Genomic DNA, 23,779 nt, shown 5'->3' with positions numbered 1-23,779 from the left:
AAAATTTTAGCACATAAATAGAATAAATATTCAATAAAAATAAAATAATTAAATACCCCTCTTAATTATTATTTTTCGAAAAGAACATGTAAATCAACAAAAACACGATAATAATTTTAAAATAAAAAATAATTTAACTGGATATTAAAATTCAAAAATTATAACCCTCTCCAAGAGAATATTTATCTTGTTACAAATGGGATATCCTCTTCTCATGGTTCAAGAGAGCTCTTATATCTCAAGGTGTTAAATGCATGAGACCTACTATCAATCTTTTTTTTAAAAAAATAAATAAATTTGNTTTGAAATTTAAAAAAGTAAAAATTTCAGGAAGCAGGACAACTTCCATTAACTTTTACCGTTTTGTTCTTACTCCATCAAGTTTCAGTTCTTTTTTTTTCCTTAATCATCTTCATTCATCTGCGATCGATTGATATTAATTTGAAATAATAAAATAATATTGAAACATAAAATAAATTATTATAATTTTATATTAATATTCAACCGTTGTATAGTCACAAATCAACACAACTTCAACAATCCTAAGTATATTAGTAGTCTTATTTCTTAAATTTCATCCTATTTTTAGATCGTTATCAAAATTTCTCTTTATTTTGATTCTTTGTAAAATGCCAGAATTAAATTATTACAAACTAATTAAATGTCTATATGAAATATCAACACACTAATAAACGATATAATATGATTGTTTAAGTCAAATCTTCTTGGCTATAACTATAAATTCTAANTGTATAGTCACAAATCAACACAACTTCAACAATCCTAAGTATATTAGTAGTCTTATTTCTTAAACTTCATCCTATTTTTAGATCGTTAACAAAAATTTCTCTTTATCTTGATTCTTTGTAAAATGTCAAAATTAAATTATTACAAGCTAATTAAATGTCAGTATCAAATATCAACACACAAATAAACGATATAATATGATTGTTTAAGTGAAATCTTCTTGGCTATAACTATAAATTCTAAATATAACTAATACATATCTATCTATCTTTTTTCTAAAAATAGAAAATATATTGCAATAATATATCTAAATAACGAAATAATGATATTATTTAAGTCAAAATCTCGTTGACGGTAACTACGAACTCCAAATATAACTAATAAATGTCTACTACGTTTTTCTAAGAAAAGCAAAAAAGTTGCAATAATATATGTCAATTTTACGTGGAAACACAAACTTAAATCACATTATCTTCCTTCTAAACCTTTTTTTTAGAATAATTATATAAAAGCTTTGATAAATTTGGATTTTGATGTATGAGGGCCCCCTTTGGAACCATAACGCCTCGTGTTAAAATAAGGAGAAATAGACTAGGACCCCCACAAACCACGAGGCTTTTTTCAATTATTCATTTCCACTCCATTTTGTCCATTTGCTTATAATTATTCGTAACAATTTTATATGAGATAGTTTAACTAGATACAAAATTTAAAAAAAAAGAGATAATTTTTTAATAAAAATTTATGGTCCATAATAAATCATAAAAAGGTATAATAGACATTTTATGGTAAAACTGTTACCTAGGGGCGGATTTAGAGTCTGTCGAGGAGGTTCACCCGAACTCCTCGATAAAAATTTATGTTCTATATTTAAGTTTTTTGTAAGATTTTTTATGTTTATATATTGATTTTGATCCTTCTGAATACAGAATTAGAGGTCGACTTAGTGTTTGAAGGTTTTAGACCTCAAATCTTTAGCACTATTTTTTTTCGAATCCCCTTAATGAAAATTCTAGGTCCGTCTAATATAAAAGTATGTCTTTCTTTTTTTTAAACTAACTAAAATAACAGTAAGTCACGTAAATTGAGACAGGGAGAATAATATTTTCAATTTTTATAATTATTGAAATTGATTTTAGAGAAATAAAACTTGTTAATTATTATGAAACCGTGGGAGTAGTAGTCGGCCGTGTTTTGTGTGTGTGGCAGAGGAGTGTTGGGTGTGGGGTGGAGAAGAAACAAAAGAGGTTAAATAAGAAGACTTTTTTTTTATATAATTACAATTTAAGCGTTACAATTGTATTTGGAGAAGAGAGAGAGAAGAGAGAAGGGCGATAATACTATAGTAATGGAGAATGGAGGAGGAGGAGAAGATCCACAATTAGAACCACCACCACAGCCGCAGCGACGGTTGAAGCCGATCCCACCGAATCCACCGCCAACAGATCGGCCGGCTCGTATTTACGCCGACGGCATCTACGATCTCTTTCACTTCGGACATGCTCGCGCCCTCGAACAAGCTAAGAAACTGTATGTTTTCTCCTCTTTTCATCCGTCGTAATACTCTATATATGATTTTTAGAATCATTAATTGACTTTTACTGTGAAAATTTCATGCCTTTTATATTCTCTATTGTGATGCTGGATTTCTGAGTGATTGTGAGAGGGATCCAATGAGAAATCTGCTTGATTTCTTCTCATATAGGTAAGCAAGACTAGGTGAGAAGACTTATGTGTCGGTAAAAGAAGAAAACGAAATAGGTGTTTGTCTAAGTTGTTGTTTTTTATTCTTATTGGAATATTATTAGTTGTATGGTTGTAGAGGCATGAAGAATTTGTGAAATTGAACATACTTTTACTTTAGACTGAATTATTCATTGCCTAAATGTAGATTGCCTAACGCTCAGCTTCTTGTTGGATGCTGCAATGATGAAATCACTCACAAATTCAAGGGAAAAACTGTTATGAATGAAAAGGAGCGATATGAATCTTTGCGCCACTGCAGGTTGGTTTTATGGGGTTGTCAATTATGTTTTAAGTTTAATGTTTTATCAGTCAGAGCATAATAAAATGATCTTTCTTCGTGAAATGATCTGAGTATATCTAATTGCCGGGGTTAGATTCATTCAGTTGTCTGATGTCTTCATAATACATTTACAAATATATGAAGTTATGTTTTCATGTAGATGTTTGTATTGAGGGTAACTTTGATTTTTAAAATGATTGTAGTTGTTTGTTCGTTTTCCTTTCAGTTGCGAATGAGATGAATAGTTGAGGTCGATATTTTGTATTAAAAATGGCTGTTGTTGTGACAAATAAGAGACACAAGGATGAGAGTAATATAGCATGTGTGAAGATCATCTTTTTATAAGATAATGAATTTCATATAAGGCATCAAGAAGATGCAAAATTTACAGAAGGTAGAAAGTAATAGACATTGTTAGCTATATTAAAAAGTAAAAGGGAGGCCATCGTGTTGGGATTACATTGCACATAAAATCATTAAATCTTTGGGGAATCACATCGATTCAAGATTCATCTTGGCTAGTTCAAACTCATATATCGATATATGTGTTTGAACCAGCCAAATTGAATCTCGAATCGATGTGATTCCCCAAAATTTTAATGATTTTGTGTGCAATGTAATCCCAAAACAATGGCCTCGCCTTCTGCTATGTAATATAAATAACAATTTAAATTGGGAAGTGTACCAACATTTAATTCTGGGAAGACAAATGGTTAGGGGGATCTACCCTAAAGAATGAATTTCCAAGCTTGTATCAGATAGCTCAGAACATAACTTTACCATCTCTCAGAATTGGCAAAATAACTGCTGGCAAATACAGTTCAGGAGGAATATTTAAGACTGGGAACTGCCTCACCTTATAGAGGTATGGCCTAAATTAGAACACTCTTGTCAAGTCATGTGTTACTGACAACCTAAAATGGAAGGATGGTCCCTATTCAGTATCGGGAGGCTTTGCTCACCTATGCTCTCCTACAATGAGGTAATTGATAGATGGCTCTGGAAATTAAAGCTTCTCTCAAGATCATATGTTCTAGCTGGACAGCTTTACATGAAGCATGCCTTGCATAGGATAAACTCTACAGAAGGAAAATTCAGAGTCAGTAGATGCTTCATATGCCTAATCAAATCAGATCCCAATCGACTTCTCTTGCTTCACTTCACAATCATCACAGATATTTGGGGCATGTTTTCTCTATTTTCGGTCTCAAAGCATAAAAGAGGCCTATGAACGCTGGTCTAAATGGAAAGTTGATTAGTCCATCACAGATGATTCCTGCCTGTATCTTTTGAGGACAGAAAAGAATTATAGATGTTTTTATGGGATTTCAACACCTACTTATTTTCTGAAGGTCTGTTATGGTTGTATAGTTTGCAGAATCTCTCCCCTGTAAATTGTCCTATTAATTTTTTGAACTTCATCAGCTCTTTAGCATTAGCTTAGGCTTTGTGGCCAATGGCTGATTATCTTTTGTGCTTCTGATCAATGTCAAACGGATTGGTAGAAGAAATGGTGAGAAAGACAGAGACAGAAAGGAACTCAAAATATTTTTGAAGACAAAATCAGTTATATTTAGAAGATCAAAGATGAATCGTCTTTCTTTGTGCTATTTTTGGTGTAAACGGGATTTTTTTGATTATATATGGGACTGGATAGATTTAATAGGTGGCTTGCAAGTAACTGTCACATCAGGCTTCCCTTTTTTTTCTCTTTCTGAGTTGTACATACAGTTCTCAGCACTTGCCAGGTGCTGATTTTATTATCAGTACAAGCCTGTTACCTTCCTTTTGGAAAAAAAAAAATGCCGCTTATGATGGTTCTAATATTGTAGCTTCTAATGGTTGATATCTGCCTTTATCTTTAATTTGTATGGTGCATTTTCAATTAGGTTAATTGTGTATGCATTGGTGCAGATGGGTTGATGAAGTTATTCCTGATGCGCCTTGGGTTGTTACCCCAGAGTTCATTGAGAAACATCGGATTGACTATGTGGCACATGACGCTCTTCCGTAAGGCAAAACGGCCCACAAAATTTTTACTTCTGTTGATTTGCATAAGCGTCCCTGTTTCCTTGGAACTATATTTGGACCAGCTTTTGATATGCCTTATCTGCTTATTCATTATTTTACTTTAAGATGGATTTAGCTTTACATAACTAATTTAAGGTCTTCCCCCGTTGTGTGATTTTGTTTTATTTGTTTATGTTGTTGTTTCATTCTGGGTTCCGAGATATTTTTTCTTTTAATTTTTCGTCTTCTTGTCTGTACACGTCAGTTATGCGGATGCAAGTGGAGCTGGAAATGATGTTTACGAGTATGTAAGTCCAAAATGAACTTCAGTTTATCATACGCGACTTTTACCTTGTTCATATGATGTTTCTGTTAAACAATTTAGTTTGTGTCTGTACAATGTTTTTGTGTGCATAAACCGGGGTGATTTGCAAATTGTTCATCTTTTTAATATGCTGTATGAAAGTCGGTCTTTATTTGCTTATTTTGCTCATTGTTGATCCTTTTTTAATCAGTATAAGATATCTAGTTTGATATTCACTCTTTAATGCCTACTTTAATGCCATTGTGTAATGTGAATATTTTTAAAACCTGTGTTATTAGGTTAAGTCCATTGGTAAGTTCTTGGAGACCAAGCGGACTGATGGAATATCTACTTCAGATTTAATAATGAGGATTGTAAAAGACTACAATGAATATGTGATGCGCAATTTGGACAGAGGATATTCAAGAACGGATCTTGGTCTGAGCTACGTGAAGGTATACTCTTTAGTGTTTTGATTTGGTGATGTAGTAATACCTTACCTTTCTGAGGAAAGAAGTGTTCTTGTTTTGCAAATGCAATGAAAAGAAAAAGGGTGCTAATTGAATTATGTAGACTTTCTGCTACGCGACAAAAAAATAAATTATGTAGACTTTCTGCTAGCATTAGTTTTTTTATTCCTCACTAATAATAGTAGAATCAATGGCGCAGAGTCAAAGATTACATTTTCTTTCATTATTTGCTTTGCCAGGTATTAACTTCATTATTGCCTCTTTTAGGAAAAAAGGCTGAGAGTGAACAGGGGTTTGAAAAAGTTGCATGAGAGAGTAAAGAAACAACAAGAGAAAGTGGAAGAGAAGGTATATTCTTAAGTATTTGTCTGCTTTTCATTTCTCTATTTCGAATACAAACTTGTCAGAAGAGTCTCCAATCTCTATGGAATATGTGGTTTTTGAATATAGTTTGGCAATTATCTGGAAAAAGCAAGGAAAAGGATATTGAGATCTATGTCCTCTTGTCATTTATGCAAATTATTTTTTTAAAAAGAAGGTAACCATATTTTATATAACCTAAAGAGTACATAGAGAAACATAGTTACAGGAACCCCAAAAAAAACAAACACCGATCACTTAACTAGTTACAATGACCCAATAATGTCAACTACATAATCTCTATATCTTCTGCTAGGCCCTCCTTACACCGAAAAATGAAACAAAAATATATAAGAATATATTTTTAGTCTTCCGTTGAGTCGGCTACATCTTCAAAACACCACACGTTCCTTTTCTTTCCTATTGTCCACCAGATGCACATAGGAATAATTCTCCACCATCTCTTCTGCCTTACAAAATTGTCTGGACCATTCCAGCATGCTAGCAACTCAGCAGTTTTCTTAATTATCCATTTGAGCCTTTCTATACTCAGTAAGAGCTGTACAGATTACAGGTAACTTACATGCTAGCAACTCAGCAGTTTTCTTAATTATCCATTTGAGCCTTTCCATACTCAGTAAGAGCTGTACAGATTACAGGTAACTTTGCAATGGATAAGTAGGTGGCTACTTGTTTCATTCATTATCCATCTGAACCCTTTCATACTCGGTAAGAGCTGCTTCAGAGTAGTGGTAACTTTGCAATGGATAAATAATAGATGGCTCTTTATTTCATTTTCTCTCCACATAGAAGGCATTTAGAACACATAGAAATATTGTGCAAATGACACTTTGAGCAATGAAGGGGTAGCACGGGAAGCAATATGATGGTATATAAGGTAAGGTTGAATTCGAGGATACAATTGAATTGCCTCTCTACCTCACAAAGGTAGGCAGTAGGGGTAAGGTTTGCATAGACCCTACCCTATCCAGACTCCACTTGTGGGACTATACTGGTATATTGTTGTTGTTGTTGTGGTGAATATTATAAAGTGGAGGCGACTTGGTTTAACACATCCTACAATGGAATATTAACATTATATGTCAGTGTTAGGTGTTCTAATCTTTTATCATCGCTGTACAACTGACATGTTCTTGAAGGTTCTCGTATTATTAGATCCTTTATATTTAAAGCTGACAACATTTACATAAGGTCAAGTTTGTCCCCAAGGAGATGAATCATTTTTATTATGTCATGCATGCATAGGAACTTTTGGATACAAAACAATAGCTAACCACATTTTCATATCAGCTATATTAGCCTGGATCAATACTTGTGCATTTAGTTGCTATTTCTTATGAGTAGGGTGATGTCCAACCACTTTTAGAAGCATAAGTAGATATCTTTGCTGACCGAATTTTTTGTTTTAGTAGGTGGATGGTTCTTTTGTTTAATTCAAATCTGGTATGGTTTCATTTGTTGAGAAGCCTGGAGCTTTTAATTAGTATAAGTAATTTTCTCAGCCTATAATGAAGTGTTCATGAAATTTTGCAGTTTGCTTCCCCATTATGATGCGGCTCGGTTGATAGTATACAAATGTATTTTTTTAATAGGGATAGTATATATCTTTATTTCTATCATTGAGCTTGCATCCGATTATGGTTAATGTTGTGTTGCAATGTTTACTACCTTCCGGGTAAATTTTCCTCTTACTATTCTACTAATTACTACTCCCTCTATGTGACACTCTTTCCTTTTTAGTTTGTCCAAAAAGAATGACATCTTCTCAAATTTAGTAAAATTTAACTTCAAACTTTCCATTTTATCCCTAGCGAAATGATTTATTGCCACGTAAATTTCTATAGGTTAAAATCTTCCTTTTTTAAAAAAATGAACTTGAAGCTTCCTTTAGTCAAATGCCTTCACATAAATTGGAAGGAACTGCCAACGCATCCTAACCCCGTTCTTTTATATTATTTGTTGGAATAGATAGTAGATATATGATCGGATGCATAAGTTGGTAAGGGCTGTTTAGAGTTGGACACAAAATTACTAATTCAAATTGAAATGTACAATGATTGAGGAAATTGGAACGGGTGGAGTATTATTTCCGATTCGTTATAGTTTATCACCTTGTAGAATTTGGGTGGTGGAGATGGTGGGAGTCGCAATTATCTGGACTTTTGAAGAGTGAGCTGAAGTGCTAAACTATGATAGACGAAGCTACTTCTCATCTTATATGCTAGGTTTCTGAGTAAAGAAAGCTGTTTCTTCTCCATTGATTATTCTCACTGTCTTTTTTAACTCAGTTTTACCAAAAATAGAGCAGTATGTAGCAGTTGTGATAGCTTTTTCGTATTTTAATGAATTAGACATAAGACGGATGCTTGTCGTCATTGAAGAACCATCACTTTAAGCTATTTCTAGTCTTCTAGCACATAACACGCTAAAAAAGAGTACCTGTTGCAGATACAAACAGTAGCAAAGCATCGAAATATTTGGGTGGAGAATGCTGATAGATTGGTTGCTGGTTTCCTTGAGATGTTTGAAGAGGGTTGCCACAAAATGGTAAGACCTCTCTGCCGCTTTTCCCATCCCTCTCTTTTCCTCTTGTCTCTGTCTGGTGTTCAATCCCCTACGGTTTTCCAGTAGCACCTCCCACACACGAATGAGAGTGGTTTATATTTGTACTTCTGATCACACATTGAAATTTCAACAGGGAACTGTCATAAGAGACCGAATTCAAGAACAGATGAGGACCAAGAGTATAAAAGGGCTTCTATATGACAAAGAAGAGGATGATGATGAATATGACTACTATTACGGGAGCAGTGACGATGATGAAGAATACTACGATGGTGAAGATGAAGAATAGGGTTGTTCACTTTCTCATGTTATGTGGTGATGTAAAATGTAGTTTATGGATCAAGTTGGATGAAGATGTATTATGTCCTAACGTTTGGATGCGCCTGTGATATGCGTGTTTTATTTTGGTAGAATGTAGTGGCAATTAGTTGTGTTGTAAACCGTGATCAAGCATAGTCTTGTACCATAACGCTGTCAATCAGAGTGATTTGTCTAAATATGTTCTTGAAAATTCTATTTTATTTTCCTCTTTTGGGAATTGATACGGCTAGGACCGGGTAGATGTATTTATGCACCGTACATGTATTAATGAATCGCGATGCATTATTGATATCACATACTGAAATTATTAGATATTTCGGTCATCTTTGTGTGTATGAATTGATGTGACAAAGTATTTGGGAACTTGCTGAGAGGTAAGATGAAATCATTATCGAAACTTGGTGATCGAGATTGATGTATGCTTTAATGATATAAAAAAAATTGATGTATATCAAAAGCATTATTTAGATGCTTAAATTGTATATTTAAAAATTGAGATTGATGTATACTTCAATGATATAAGTTGATGTATATCAATACTGTGAAGACAAAATATATTATTAGGTGCTTAAATTATCAAGTGCTGTGAAGACAATGCATCATTTAGGTGCTTAAATTGTATATTTAGGTTTTTTTTTTCCAATAAGGAAGCAAAACAAAGTAAGTAAAAGAAAAATTTTCAGACCATAATTGATTTGCTAGTTTCCTCAAATAATTATATTTTTTAAATATCATTACTTGTTTGATGTGTATATATATATTTTTCTTCATCACATTTTAAGTGTCATCTTAACTTAAAATAGTTGATATATTAAAAAATGAAGATTCAAATTATTGAACTATACCTTTAATTAGGTATGGGCATAAATACAATGGAATAGAATAAATTTAATTTTTTGAATTCGGTTCTATGATATTTTGATTTGGTGTCCATTTTTTTTGTTTGAAAATTCAGTTATTTGATTCTATGCAAGGGTCATCACTTTTTGGTGCACCAAAAAACAGAAATTTTATTAAAATAAATTTTAAAATATTTATATTAATTATAAATTTTGACCCAACCCATATCCGATTTTAGCCCTACTAACCTATTTGCATTTGGAGCCCTAATTCGTAAATCAAAACTCACAGGCCACAGCCTCCAGCTCTCTCTTTTCTGTTCTCTGAACTCTCAGAGACACTGTGTCGGCGACCAGCAAGCACAGCGGCGCAGCAAAACTCTCGTCTGTCGACTCTCAATCTCTCGTCGTGACGGATTGTAAGCTACCTCATCTCCCATTAGTAATTTTTAGTATGTATCTCTCGGTCTCTCTTCTCAGCCTACAGCAAAACAGCAAGCTAAATTTTAAGATATTTCTGTTGTTTTAAGTATTGAATTCTTGTGTTGAATGGTTTTGGGCTGGCTGCCTTGTGCCTGGTAATGTTAGTTTATATTTGGATTGTGTTTCTGGCTTGCTGTTGCTGAAGTGTTTTGCCAAGTTAGAATTTTTTTTTTTTGGTGACTGCTAAGCAACTTGCCAATTGGCATGGCTGCTGCGGTGCTGGCAACTGGTTAGACTATCATGTGCAAGTGAGCCGTGCTGTACTGCTCCGAGCCTGCGAGTGGGCTGCCTGCTATGTTAGTTCACCTTAAAATAGAACAAATTTAGTTCATAGTTTAGTCTATTAAGTTAGTTCAATGTTATAAGAGCAGTGCTAACTTATTACTTAAGTATTGAATGTTGATACTTGACAACAGCGAAGAATGCTAGGCTGTTAGGCTGAGAAGAGTGTTATAAAAAAAGAGACATTACGAGACTAAGAGCCTTTATTTATTTGAATTTTCATGTTAAGTTTACAAGTTAAATATTTTGATAATTTTCTTCTCATTTGCACCAAAAAACCATTTTAAGAACACTGAACCGAAGTTTGATTGGGTATTTGGTGCACACTATTTCAAATCTGAACAACGACGAAGAACCGTACCGGATTTGATACAAGAAAGGAAATAAAGAAAAAAAAAAGTAAGTAAGACAGTTGAATCTTCTAGTCTTAAACTAAAGATTGAAACGGACTATACTGTTCTTTTTTTATTTTTAAGAGTACTTGTTAATTATCTTATTATTGCTAAAAAATGGTTGGGGGCCTAAGGCAAGTGCCCTATTTTCCAATGCATACAGCCGCCCCTGATTGTGAATGTGCAATACATGCAGCCGTTACCAGGCTTTACTAGCCTATGTCTATATAGAGATGTCAATGTGAGTTTGGAACCATCAAAATGAAAAGAAGGACTAAATCCTAGAGTTAGAATCTTATCTTCTTTACTGTTTTGATTCATTAGTCTTTATGCTTTGTGTTTTTCTTTATCAGATCTAAATGAGAAAAAGAAATGGTTAGCTTATTTACAATGTGAACTAGCTCTGGAGATCAGTAGCTAATAGCTAAGTGTGATGTATGTTCATTAGATGCCATATAGGATCAGTAGTGTATGAACTATGAAGAGGTCAGTAAGATGAGTGATCAGTCTTATTAAGCTTAAGTCTATAATTTATTTGAACTCTATTATGTTTCTGTTAGCGGCAGCCCCTTCATGTGTGGATATATTGTGTTTGTATGTCGTGATTTCCTCTAGTCTAGATAGTAAAGGTTTAATAAGTTTCTATCAACAAGTATTTGACTAATCAGGGGTTTTTGAATTAAGGTTCTTGTTGTATTCTAGAACTATTAGTCATCTTGCCACCTTAAAATTAGTACAAAATGGCTAAAGAATCTTGTGTTGGCCTTCCTGTTCTCGTTCATAAACTTGAGATGAAGTCTTGTTGAATTTGTATATGTTTTCAGCTATAAGGTTGCTGTCCAGGAGGAGTATCTTTAGCTCACTTGTAAATAAAGGGAAACCCCTTCCAGTATTAGCAACATCATCTTGTGAGGGGTCTAATTGTATTATGTTCAAGACTATTTTTGTTGAGTCTCTTATTCATGAAGGGTCTAAAACTTATGATTTTTAACTGAAATAAGTACTAAGAAGTGATTTAAGGATAATCAAAAACTTGTAGGTCAGTGGCCTGTTTCAGCTATGTGTTTGCAAGTCTAGTTTGTCAAACTTGTTTAGCTTTCCTTCATGTTTATGCTTGAGTAGTTGAGTAGTTGATCTGTGACATAAGAGGCTTATCATATCCCGTTATGTGGTTGGGTAACATCTGTCTCTTTGTTTATTTAAGTTCCCCTTTAACTTGAAAGGAGTTTTATGTTTGTTCAAGAAAAGATCAAGTTTGTTCAAAATTATGCTCTCTGGTTGTGTTTGTATTTTTAAAAATGAAAAGATTTGGCAATTAAGAGAATTGTCACTGCTTACTTGAGATTAATGGTACCCCTTCCTAGTCTTGAATGGCTTAAGTATGTTGAAACTCACTACATTAGCCCCTTATAAAGTTCTGAACATAGCAGCCTTCTTTATTTTTTAAGTTGTGAGTAAGAAGTACTCCCTCTGTCACCAATTACTTGTCCACTTTTGAATTTGCACACCTATTAAGAAAACAATAATTGACATAGTGAGTTTACCATATTACCCCTATTAATTATGAAGTGGATGAATTGAAACTTAATTGAGGGTATAATAGGTAAAAAAAAATTGGCCTTTCTTGATTTGTCAAAATGGACTAGTAATTAGGGATAGAGTGAGTAGCAGTTTCCTATTCAATTATTTTTTTTGCGATTATTTTCTTCATTTTACTGTTCATAAACCCATGATTGTTCAGGGACTTTTTTGCTCTGTTCGATGTGCTTACCACTTCCTAAATCCTGAATAATTAACCTTAGGATCATTAGCTAAGACTAAATCCGTTAAGAATTTAGTGGTAATAATTTTCCAGATTGGTTTGGCCCTCCCTGTTTGTGCAGCAGCTGTCAGAGATCCATATCCCATTCTACGAGAGTTTTAGCTTGCCAAATCTCGACAGATTTATTCTTAACACTGTCCACTCATCTCTTTGACTTAGCTACTTGTTCACTTAGGAATTAAGTATAAATTCTCAAGTGGCTATTTTACATTAATGCTAAATCTGTTTTGGGACCATGTTTTCAATATGACTTTTACTGCACTTGTTAAGTAGAGAGATGGGGAAGAATAAGAGCTCAAGGAAAGGGAAGAAGGCATGGAGAGCCAACATAAGTACGGAGGATATTGAAGATTTCTTTGACAACTCCACTAAAGATGCTCTTTCAGGCGGTTCTCTTGCTCAAGTTCCCAGTGACTCTCTCTTTTATGTCGACAAATCCAGAGGTATTCTATTTTTCAGCATTTTTTTCCCTGTTGAAAATTTCCAGAAATTATCTTTTGTTCAAGTAAATAGCAAGGTAAAAAAAAAGAAGAAGCCGATTTTGATATCAGGCTGGTGTTCACGTATATGTTCTAGCAGCTGATATAGTCTTTAGATGGATTGGTATGTATGTGATTTACTGTTCCAACAGATGTATTGAACTAACTTTGGTTGGATAACTGGTTTGCTCCACATTTGAAAATGGTATTTTCTTTTAACAGTAGTTTTTTGGTACACGGGAAATAACTGAGTGCTCTGATAATCTTCTCCAGAATTTTGTTTTGGTAGAATCAGTCAAGAGTATTGTGTACTAAGACAAGTAGACCAAATAATTCGGTATCTCATAGAGTTGTAATTATGGAAAAAATTCAATCTTGAGAGCAGATTGAACTTTCATGTCTGTTTTAGACTTGCAGTAACGTCTCAGGAAAAATTGTTAGGGTGTTGCTTTTCAGTCAATGGTTCCTGTTCCGATCCAATTGTTGGCTGTAATATGAAGCCGGATGAATTTTGGAGATAGTAACTGACATTTTAGGACTAGAAGAGGGCAGTTTAGAATCACCTTAAGTACTATATCTCTGGACTATGTAGCAGTTGATGTTCATCATGGGTGCATCTTCCTTTTCCCTTTACTGCAGTTCTGTCGTTTTTTGTTGGTGAATCCTTCTTCAGTGATCAAATGACAAGTTTTTATGTCTACAATCCAGATCTTTCTGTCAAACGGAAAATTGAAAAACACCGGGAGAAAGTACTTCGATATGATAGTATACTACAAAGCAATGCCTTTGTTGAACCTGTACCTTCTTCAACTGGGAAGAAATCCAAGAAGAAAAGTAAACTTCAGATAGCCAAGGATACTGCTCAACAGGGTCAAAAGGTTGTTCACTATTTCATTTTAAATGTTCAACTCACCAATTGCAAGATGTTATGGCTGATGCTTTCTTGGCATAATGTGCTTCTCTCAATAGGAGAAAAATCTATTCTTTTGAGTGCAAATGCCTAATGGATCCTCATTGTTTATTTCTTGTTAACTTTGTGTGACTAGGATTCGTCTGGTGGAGACTCTGGCATGGTTGACATTTGGAATGATAAAGGTGTCCTTGTGATTAGAGCCTTTTTGTTCTTCGTCACTTTTGTAGTAAAATGACTTTTCTAATACAGCCTTCGTTGCATTGTTGCAGATGAACTGGTCATCAAAACCAAAAAGGTACACTTTTTTCTCCTACCTGTATTTGAAAATTTTTATTTCTTTTCTCCTCTCCTTATCTTTTTTGTGGCCACTTGTCAGGAACTTCCTTCTCAATTTTGGTGTCCTTTTACATGAAAAACATATTTTAAATCAGCTGGATGTTGTCCTTCTAAGTTGTACTGCAATACCTGCTATAGGTTTTCTTAATGCAACCTGCCTTTCTTTATGAGCACTACTATTATTGCCTTATAGTGATTACTTCTTAGTCCACTTAAAAAATGAGTCGTCTTAAGTCAATTGAATCTCTTATTTTTCAAGAAAACATCACATCTAAAAAGCATCTTTGCGATGAACCTTTTCCTTGCACATCCTCTGCATTGCTTATCCTCTCAGAGGATACATGAGAGTAATAAAGGAAAAAAGACGCACGAGATTGGATATAAAAGATCCTTTATCGTGGAAGGTAATGGACCTAAATAAAGAAAAATGGATGTGGTGAACCATTATAGCTGACCCTAACTATGTCCGTGATTGATACATAGTTGATTGATTGATTCAGTTAGTTTTCCATTCACTCGACAAACTTTCACCACTTCATTTGACGAATTAGATTATGCACAGATACAATGATCTGTAACTGATACAAGATTTCATCGAATAAGATAACCTGCATCCAAAAAGAGATTCTTTTCCATTTTGATCATTCCTCAGTTTGGCAGATTGAGATCCTTCCTTTTAGCATTATTGATGCTCTAGGCTGTCTAAAGATCTTGATCAAAATATGTGATGCATGTTTAGATAGTAATTGCATTTCAGGGTTTGGTTTTCTGTACTTTCCTGCTGTTGCGGAGTGAAGTCTTTTCATAATTTTCCCTTTTCAGTAGCTGGGGTAGATTGGATGTTGACACAAGCTTATTTGGTTGCATTACGATGATGTTATAAATTCAGTATTAAAACAACTAAAATGATCAAAATAACTGTCATGTATTTTGATCATTTTCTATAATTAAACAGAACACGTATATAAATGTTCAAATATAATTCATGCATTATAATACTTGTATTACTCTAATCCCTAAGATACAATCCTTACATTATAGTCCTTTCAGAACTTGTCTCTAACGACCCCTTGGTGTATATTTTTTGTACCTACCTGTATTCTTCTTCTTCTTAGTTCCATTTTTTTATTATCTTAACTGTGTATGTTATTTATTTATTATCCTAAAGCTCGAGCATTTGGATTGTAAACTTATGACTTCCCTAGAACAATACCAATTTTGCATCAGTTTACTTTTCGAAAAGGGAAGAGAGAAATCTGCATTAGTATATGTAATCAATTTTATATGCATTGCCTGTGACAGAAGGCCAAGACTTCTGTTATACCTGCTGTGGAAGTTGAGCCTCCAGGATGCTCATTCAATCCCCCATCCGAAAGTCATCAGGTAAAAATTTTTCTGTATGTCACATTTTGCTATTACCGAGCTCCTAGTCCACGCAATTAATAATTCGCTGTGTCTTCTCAATTCAGGATGCATTAGCTTGTGCTGTTGCAGATGAAATGCAGAAAATTTATAGAAATGAATTGGGGCCGGAGCCTATTCCATTGGTTGTTCCCGGAGAAGTAGTTAATGAAGAAGATGTAAGTTTAAGCTGCTACTTTCTTGTTAGTACTTTTGACCATGGCTGTTGCAGATGCATCATGGGCTATGTTTTCTTATACTGGGTAAAGTATGCACTGAAGATTCATTTGCCTCAGATGTATTTCCTTGAAGCGGACAGTGGGAGTGACACGGAGAATGAAAATCTAGTGGAAGACGGAAAAACAGATTTGGATAAAAGGTAAGCTTCTATATTGCTCGTCTGTAGTGATAGTGTTAGGGGTTGAAACATGTTCTATTCCTTGCTAGCTTAGTATTAGGGAGTACTTAAAATTATACTTTACTTAAAATTTACTCACCTGTGTCTATTCATATTTGTATAGTGAATTGACACTTCTTTGACAATCTTTAGGCTTTACGCTTTAGGCTTCAGAGAAATTAATTATGTGACAGTTTGATGTGTTAAATGTACATGATAAATTTTTGCTGCAGTAAACTCAATAACATTTCAATCTCTGGACAGTGGTTATACCCAATTAGCTTTAAGTCCTAAATTTTTTTTTTGCAACTTTACAAGGCTAACATGAGTTGCCTTGTCCTCGTTTTTGTTAGTGGCTCACAATTCCTTATCATTCATGATCACTAGAAACACAATCTTATTTTATGTGGCATGTTTAATAGTTGACATAGTCCTAAGCTGATGGATGTTTATGAGGTCAAAGGCGATATATGTACCGCTACGACTGATGGTCTAAGACATTGTGCTTCCTTCATCCTTATTTATTTGAATCCAGTTTTGCCCTTTTCTGTTTGTTTACTTTTCGCTGCTGGTGGGGGAAGAAGCTCTTATTTCCAGCATTTGTAGTAGTTCTTATTTGTGTCCACCAAGGCTAGGACAGATGGGAAGAATAACCTAGTGTTTTTTGTCTCTACTGAGTTTTGAACCTGAGACCTTAGGGTTCTCAACCACTTATTGACTGCTAGGCCACACCTTGGGTGCAACGACCATCCTTTATATTTGGCTAAAGATGCTGAATGAGTACATTGTATATCACTAATATTTGGTTGCTTCGATATGTTCAGACTTCAGTTTAAGTCAACTACATCTGAAATCAGATTTTTAAATGTAAAGGGGTTTGATCCTTAATCTAGCTGAGTTAGATTGTGAGCTAAGTCCCCAGTAAGTGTGATATCCGACGTTATATCTGTTTGCTTTGGTGGTCATGATCCAAATGTCCTAATGATGGTCAGTTGTAGAGTGAACCAGCGTTCAAGATTTTCTTTTTTTGTAAGTCAGTTATGTGTTCTGAATGTTTGCAGTGTGCTAACTTCAGCTTCGTTGGCAATCCATGTACATTGAGTGCATTTTTGCCAGTCGTCAGATCTTTAATTTACCACTAGATGAAATTATACATCATCAATTTTAACTTCATTCAGGCCGCAAAAGCCCAAAATGCTGACTCAAGTTGAGAAGAATCGACGGGCTAGACGCAAAGAACAGTTGAAAGCAGAAGCTGAAGCAACAAAAGCAGCACAACTCTCCAAAGAGATTGATAGGTTTGCTGATATTTCGATCAGGCTCATCATATTCCAGTTAAATAGAATTTGCCTTTTGTATAGATTATGATATGTTCTTGTGCCTGCAGCTTACCGGATATTATTCAAGAAATAGAGAGAGAGGAAGGAGAAAAACAGAAACGACATCTACGTCGTGTCACTGCTATAAAAGAAAAACTAAAATCTTGTCCACCACGCTTGGGAAAGCGCAAGTATGTACTGTTTCATTATAAAGTAAAAAATTTCAACAATTGATTTGCTGAGAAAAAGTGTTTTTATAGAACATCAGATTTTAAAGGGATTTTTATGGTTATAAATCTTTTAAAAATGTTTCAACTGGGAGCTTGGGGTTTGAAAGAATGATGATTGCATGAGCTGAGCAATGAGACTCATTTTCTTGTGGTTTTGGTTTTTTCCTGCTATAACTTCAGTGTTGACAAAAAGATAATTGACCTATGTGATTTCAGATTCGTGCCTGCTCCTGCTCAGGTTTTACTGTCTGAAGAGATAACTGGTTCCCTGCGTAAATTAAAGGTTGCATTCCTGATTTCAATTTTCTCCAAATTGGCTGTTGTCACATTTATTTGTATTTTCAAGTTTTTTCTCTTATGTTATTTGCCTTCCTGTTTCAAACAGGGATGTTGCACCCTTGCAAGAGATCGGTTTAAAAGCCTGGAGAAAAGGGGACTAGTTGTTCCTTCAAAAAAGAGTAGCAGGTTAGTAAAGATTGCTTCTTGTTTGAAATTAAGCCACACTTTCTGGTTTTGGCTTGCTTATTATTTGAAACTAAAAGTATTGCATGTTGTCTTGAAGTGTGTGTGAACCATGTGACACTGAGACAATTGCGGAGTAATCTCTTTTTCTTTAAAGTTTTTGACAATGAGCTTTGTGCACGTTCCTTATGGCATCATAGTTGATCATAAATTGACAATACACCTTGGGGCTAACAAAATGTGAGGAAAATCACCAAAAATTGTTACCAATTGTTTGGGATCAAAAACTAGTATTTTGATAGTGAGCGTCATGTTCCTGATTCGCTATAATTGGAAATTCTGTCATTTCAATGTTGCATTAAAGCTTGTGTTTGTGATAACAAGGCATAAACTTCCCCTGCTTTAGGTTTCAACTTTCAAGTAACGGAACTCATCTTTTCTCTGCATGTATCGAGCCATTATATATACTGTTTCAAAAGAAACATGCAGAGTATCAAAACATTTCTTTGCTAATTGTTTCTGGTATGGGATGTGTGCAGGAAATAGAGTGAATTGCAGAGTAACACAGATAAAATGTTTTCATCACCGCACTATGAGACCATCATCCCGATCACTTGGATGAGAGACACTGTAGACAGCAAGGTGTTGGTTTATGTCTGCAAATTTGGAGTGGGAGAGCTGGCTGCTCTTACTGTTAGCAAAATGGAGATGTAGATCTGTTATCTTACTGATGCATATGGTTCATTACACTATTTTATAGTCATGGTCAAGTTACTTTGGGAGCAAAAACTAGTGATACTTAATTACTGATATATCTGGAGGCAGAAGATTGGTGTGATTTCTCTTGATGAACCAAAAATGATTCCCAAGTCAGCTTTTTTAAATGGGAACTCTCATAATCGAAATTTTAATATGTACCCCAAAGTTTTTAATTACTCTAATTAGGTCAACTTTTTATTTGATCACATTAGATCAACTATATCTCACAAATTTTGATTTTCAAGACTTGAATGACATTTTTTACTATTTTTTCTCCACGGGCTTGTGATGTTATTGGTTTAATGGAAAAGCTATTTGTACAAGTTCAGATATACTGTAAATGTTGCTTACTAGTAATGTCTGATTAATAAGAGTAAGATATGACAATAAAATCTACATAAAATAAGGCTTAGTTATGAGGCTTAATGAAAGTTGCAAACATAAATTGTTTCCAGCAATAAACTCAATTAACATTGCTCTTAGACAAGTAAATTATGTGAAGCTAATTGTATGTACGTAACTTCTTAAATTTGAGCTAAATTTTCAAGTTTGGAAAACTCTTCGAATTTGTGAGCTAATTGAATTCGAACTAAATATTCAAGTCATGAAATACTTCCTTATGTGTTTTATGTTTTTATATTTTAAATTGTCTTAGTAAAAATTATGATTCCGCTAGTGATAAGGGAGAGTCTACGTTATGATAAGATATGTATGTTTATCAGACAATATGTGTGTGAATTGACAACATAAACAAAGAGAGACGACAAATAGGGGGAATTTGACATGAAAATGGAAATTTAATCACTTTATATGGAAATGAAATAAAAACAAAGTGAGAATACACTAAGAGCCGTGGGCTTCACTTTGTGAGAACAAAAAAATATCCAACCCAAAGTTGGATTGCTAGTTTTGTCAAATACTATTAGGTTTTCTAGATATCCGTACCCTTTTCGTAAGATTTTTCTTTAAGGAAAAATTGTATATAATAGCAAATTAATAACCTAAAATAAATGGAGTAGCTAGGGTTTGATTTGATTGTGCTCCATAGCAAACGTTTGCAAAAAATTGTCAGGCGCCTCTCTCCCAAATATCTCGCTCGCCACTCTCCTCCAATCTCTCGCTCGCTTCCTCACTTTTTATACAAACACAAGTGTATAAAATTGTTTCTAATTGTATAAACCAGAAAAAATTGTATAAATACATATATATTTTTGTTCCCCTCTCTCCCTTCTTCTAGATCTCGCTCGCCACTCTCCCAAATCTCGCTCGCCACCCTCGCCTTTCTCACTAACAGAAGCGAAATATATAAACCGCGTTTCTGTTTGTATAAAACGTGAGAAAATTGTATATACACATGCAAGTACATATATTTTCGTCCAATACACTTATAATTATACAATAAAAATACTACCCTGCCCAGTTTCTTTTGCCTTTCTCTCTTTCTCGTTTTATACAATTTTCAAATTGTATCTAATTTCTCTCTTTCTCGTTTTATACAATTCGATTCAATTGTATATTCCTTGTCAAGTCTCTTTTGTCTTTCTCTCTTTCTCATTTTATACAAATTCAAATTGTATATAATCGTTCTATACACTTATAATAATACAATTCATTTTATACACTTTGTTTTTATACAGTTCTCTGCTCAAGTGTCTTTCTCTTTCTTATTTTATACACTTTATTTTATACAATTTGCTTCAACTGTATATGTATAGCGAATTATACAGTTTCTATGTTTGCTATGGAGCGCAATTATGCAAACTTTGCTATAGCATACAAATATGAATTTTTTATTTGCTATGTGAAAGTTGCCCTTTTTTTAATTAGTTTTTTTTGGTAGTTTTGTGGTTTTTACTGTCTCAAAATAATTATCATTTTAAGAATTTAACACTAAAGTTAGTCAATTACACACTTGGGCCTTAACATCATAGTTCATCCTAATTCATATAAGTAGTTTCACTTGATATGATTTTTTTAAAAAAATAAAAGACTTATTAAATTTGTGGCTTAAATAAGTCATAGATATTCGTGTGATTATAAAATTACTTCATCAAGGATAAAATGAGTATTTTAAAGTTAAATTGTTACTAAATATAAAAATGTATCATTTTTTTTTAAATTGGGGATAGAGAAATGAGATTATAATATGGAGAATCAAACCTTCACCTATAAGGTGGGAGTTCAGATAGTCAACCAACTAAGTCTGAGTAAAAAGATTTTTAAAAATGTACCATAAGTGAAGAAAAATAAAAATAAATTATATAAATTGAGTTAGAAAAAGTAGTACTTAAAAGGACCCAGCAGATAACTTAGAAAAGTATTTTCACCTTGTTTTTATTATAATTTCTTAACAAATATAAATTGGATGAAAACGACAGTTAAAATGAGACGATAGAGAATGTGAAGTGGACTAATTGGAGTATCAGTTCCCAAATAATTTATATGATACGATAAGAAAGAATATCTTGGAGGATAATCCCAATAAAAAGTAGCTTTAATTCTTGGTTTATTTTCTACTTGTGAAATTGCTTGACTAAAGTATAACAACCACTTCCAAAAGCTATATATGTTAGATGGTGTAAAGACGTCGTTTCAATATATTTGTATTTTCTTGCTACACCTAGGATTCTTTAATTTGGATTAAATTAATGAAAAATAAACTCATAAAACAGTTAGCCTAATACAGTACTAACAAATAATACTTCAAATTAAGTCCATTTAATTGGAAATGGTCCAAAAGTTGAAAAAAAAGGACATAAAAAAGTTGATCATGATTCACAGAGTCCGAGCCTAATGGGTGAAAAATGTTAACAAAAATTTCAAATCGGTATTTGAAATTTATTTTTAACCAAAACGGCCAAATTCGCCCGGAAAAAGCAAAATCACTGCTATAGCAGCAATTTGTTAAATTTAATGTTAAAATTTTTTTTTCCAAAACAAAATCGCTTCCAAAGGAGCGATTTTCAAAATAATTTTTTTTTTATAATTTTTTTAATATTTCGCTGCTGAGGCAGCGACTTAAGTTTAAATTTTTTTATTATTATTATTATTTTTTGCTTCTTTTTCTTTTTTAAAAAAATTTAAATTAATTTTTTTTATTTTTTTAAATCAAATTGCTGCCAAGGCAGCGATTTTTAATTAATTTTTTTAAAAAAATCTTGGCAGCGATTTTAAATCAATTTTTTTTAGCGATTTGATTTAAAAAAATAATTTATTTTTTTTTAAAAAAAAAAGAAGCAAAAAATAAAAAAATAATTTAAACTTAAGTCGTTGCCTCAGCAGCGACATATTAAAAAAAATTATTTTGAAAATCGCTCCCAAAGGAGCGATTTTGTTTTTTTAAAAAAATCAAATTTAATCGCTGCTACAGCAGCGATTTTGCTTTTTCCGACGGACAATATCGCTACTTCGTGAGCGATTTTGCCATTTTGATTAAAAAAAAATTTCATATATCGTTTTAAAAATTTTTGTTAACATTTTTCACCCTTTAGACTCCGAACTCATGATTCATGTGGTCTTCTTTCTTTCATTACTAGTGGCATGTTGTTACTTGTTGTTTCATCTATCATAAAAATAACTCTCAATTATTGTAATTAAAGTTACATTTCATTGCTAAACTTTTGAAAAAGAATTAGGGGAATTATGATAGACTATTATACATATATCTTGTATTCTTAAATTGTTATATTGGATCCTCATGAATTGACCCTTTTTTTATTTAAACTTTAAAAAAAAATCAAATGCGCTCCAAATCTACATTCAAATCGAAGATTAATCATTTTTTTAACTCCCTACCTCATCAACATAACATGAATACATACATTCGAAGTTTTCTCTCCTACTAAGGTAGAATTTACCAAGAAGTAATAATTGTAACAACTTTTTGTTACAATGACATAATGTCTAGCTAGCACACAATTATATTCATAAAAGCAAAATCAAACATCAACACTCCCATCTCTTCGATGAAAATATTTTTTACAAAAACAAAAAAACTCTCATAGTTATCACAAGACATTTTAAACTAGAGATGTGGAAATTCCCAAACAATTACTAGACTTGAGAAGAAGCCTACAAGTAGGGCAAGAAGAATGTGATAGTAGCCATTCATCAACACAAACCACATGGAAAGAATGTGTACATTGAGGAAGAACCCTAATTCTTTCTCCATCCATGAAATCCAACAAGCAAATAGCACACGATGACGATGATGACGATGATGATGTAGTGCTTGTAATTGCATTATTATAAGTAGATGTTGGCAAAGCAATCATATCTTTCTTCTTGAGTCCAGAGTTAACTCTCTTTGAAGCTACCCATTCAACTGGCTCAGAGATAGTCCTTTGAGTGCATTGAAACACACAATGTAACATGGAGTTTAAGCCAAGTGCACAAACTAAAGCACATATTAGGGCAGCAATGATTAATGTCATGTTCAAGTGTAGTGTACTTCCATTGTTATTATTGAGTTGATCATGATCAAGAAAAGGGGTTTTAAAAGGATCTAGGCTAATGATTGGGCTTTGTGTTGGAGTAGTTATATTCATGAGGGGACGTTTAGCCATGAAAATACTAATTAAGTAGAGAAAAATGATCGTTATGATTCTGGAATTAGAACAACCTCTCCTTCCTTATCGATATTTAATTCGATCTAGGGTAGAGCTTCAACATGAGATATATATGAAGGAGTGAAAAATGAGACTTAATTCAATGGTATTAATGGAAAAGAAGAAACAAAAAAAAAGTGGTGGCATAGGATATGGCTAGTTGGTTATCCATTGTCTAGCCTTTTAGTTTATGCTATCACCAAAAAAAAAAAAAATTTGGGACCCCACCCCCCA

The 23,779-nt window shown here is 33.4% G+C and overlaps 2 protein-coding genes across 4 annotated transcripts; both read left to right on the top strand.

Annotated features, from left to right (window-relative positions):
* The first annotated feature begins 1,956 nt into the window (after positions 1 to 1,956).
* On the top strand, positions 1,957 to 9,113 carry LOC107011345 (choline-phosphate cytidylyltransferase 1-like). The gene is made up of 8 exons (XM_015210808.2): positions 1,957 to 2,277; positions 2,639 to 2,752; positions 4,688 to 4,783; positions 5,049 to 5,091; positions 5,387 to 5,542; positions 5,825 to 5,905; positions 8,387 to 8,485; positions 8,637 to 9,113. The coding sequence occupies exons 1-8, from the start codon at positions 2,096 to 2,098 to the stop codon at positions 8,790 to 8,792; spliced, it is 927 nt and encodes a 308-aa protein (XP_015066294.1). The 5' UTR covers positions 1,957 to 2,095; the 3' UTR covers positions 8,793 to 9,113.
* An 803-nt stretch (positions 9,114 to 9,916) lies between these two features.
* LOC107011636 (ribosome biogenesis protein NOP53) lies at positions 9,917 to 19,182 on the top strand. Of its 3 annotated transcripts, none has more exons than XM_027914774.1 (13): positions 9,917 to 10,082; positions 12,913 to 13,085; positions 13,830 to 13,999; positions 14,168 to 14,216; positions 14,304 to 14,329; positions 15,676 to 15,753; positions 15,840 to 15,950; positions 16,068 to 16,150; positions 17,347 to 17,466; positions 17,556 to 17,678; positions 17,934 to 18,000; positions 18,103 to 18,182; positions 18,719 to 19,182. In XM_027914774.1, exons 2-13 carry the CDS (start codon positions 12,920 to 12,922, stop codon positions 18,723 to 18,725), a joined length of 1,080 nt encoding a protein of 359 aa, XP_027770575.1. In that variant the 5' UTR covers positions 9,917 to 10,082; positions 12,913 to 12,919; the 3' UTR covers positions 18,726 to 19,182. The 3 variants fall into 3 exon arrangements, with proteins under 3 accessions (XP_027770575.1, XP_015066707.1, XP_015066708.1); XM_015211221.2 differs by having other exon boundaries at positions 15,673 to 15,753; XM_015211222.2 differs by having other exon boundaries at positions 9,921 to 10,082; positions 12,916 to 13,085; positions 15,673 to 15,753.
* Positions 19,183 to 23,779: the final 4,597 nt, after the last annotated feature.

This window comes from Solanum pennellii, chromosome 2 (genome assembly GCF_001406875.1).
Source record: "Solanum pennellii chromosome 2, SPENNV200".
In the NCBI taxonomy this organism is placed as follows: Eukaryota; Viridiplantae; Streptophyta; class Magnoliopsida; order Solanales; family Solanaceae; genus Solanum; species Solanum pennellii.
This window is presented reverse-complemented; position numbering and strand designations above follow the sequence as displayed.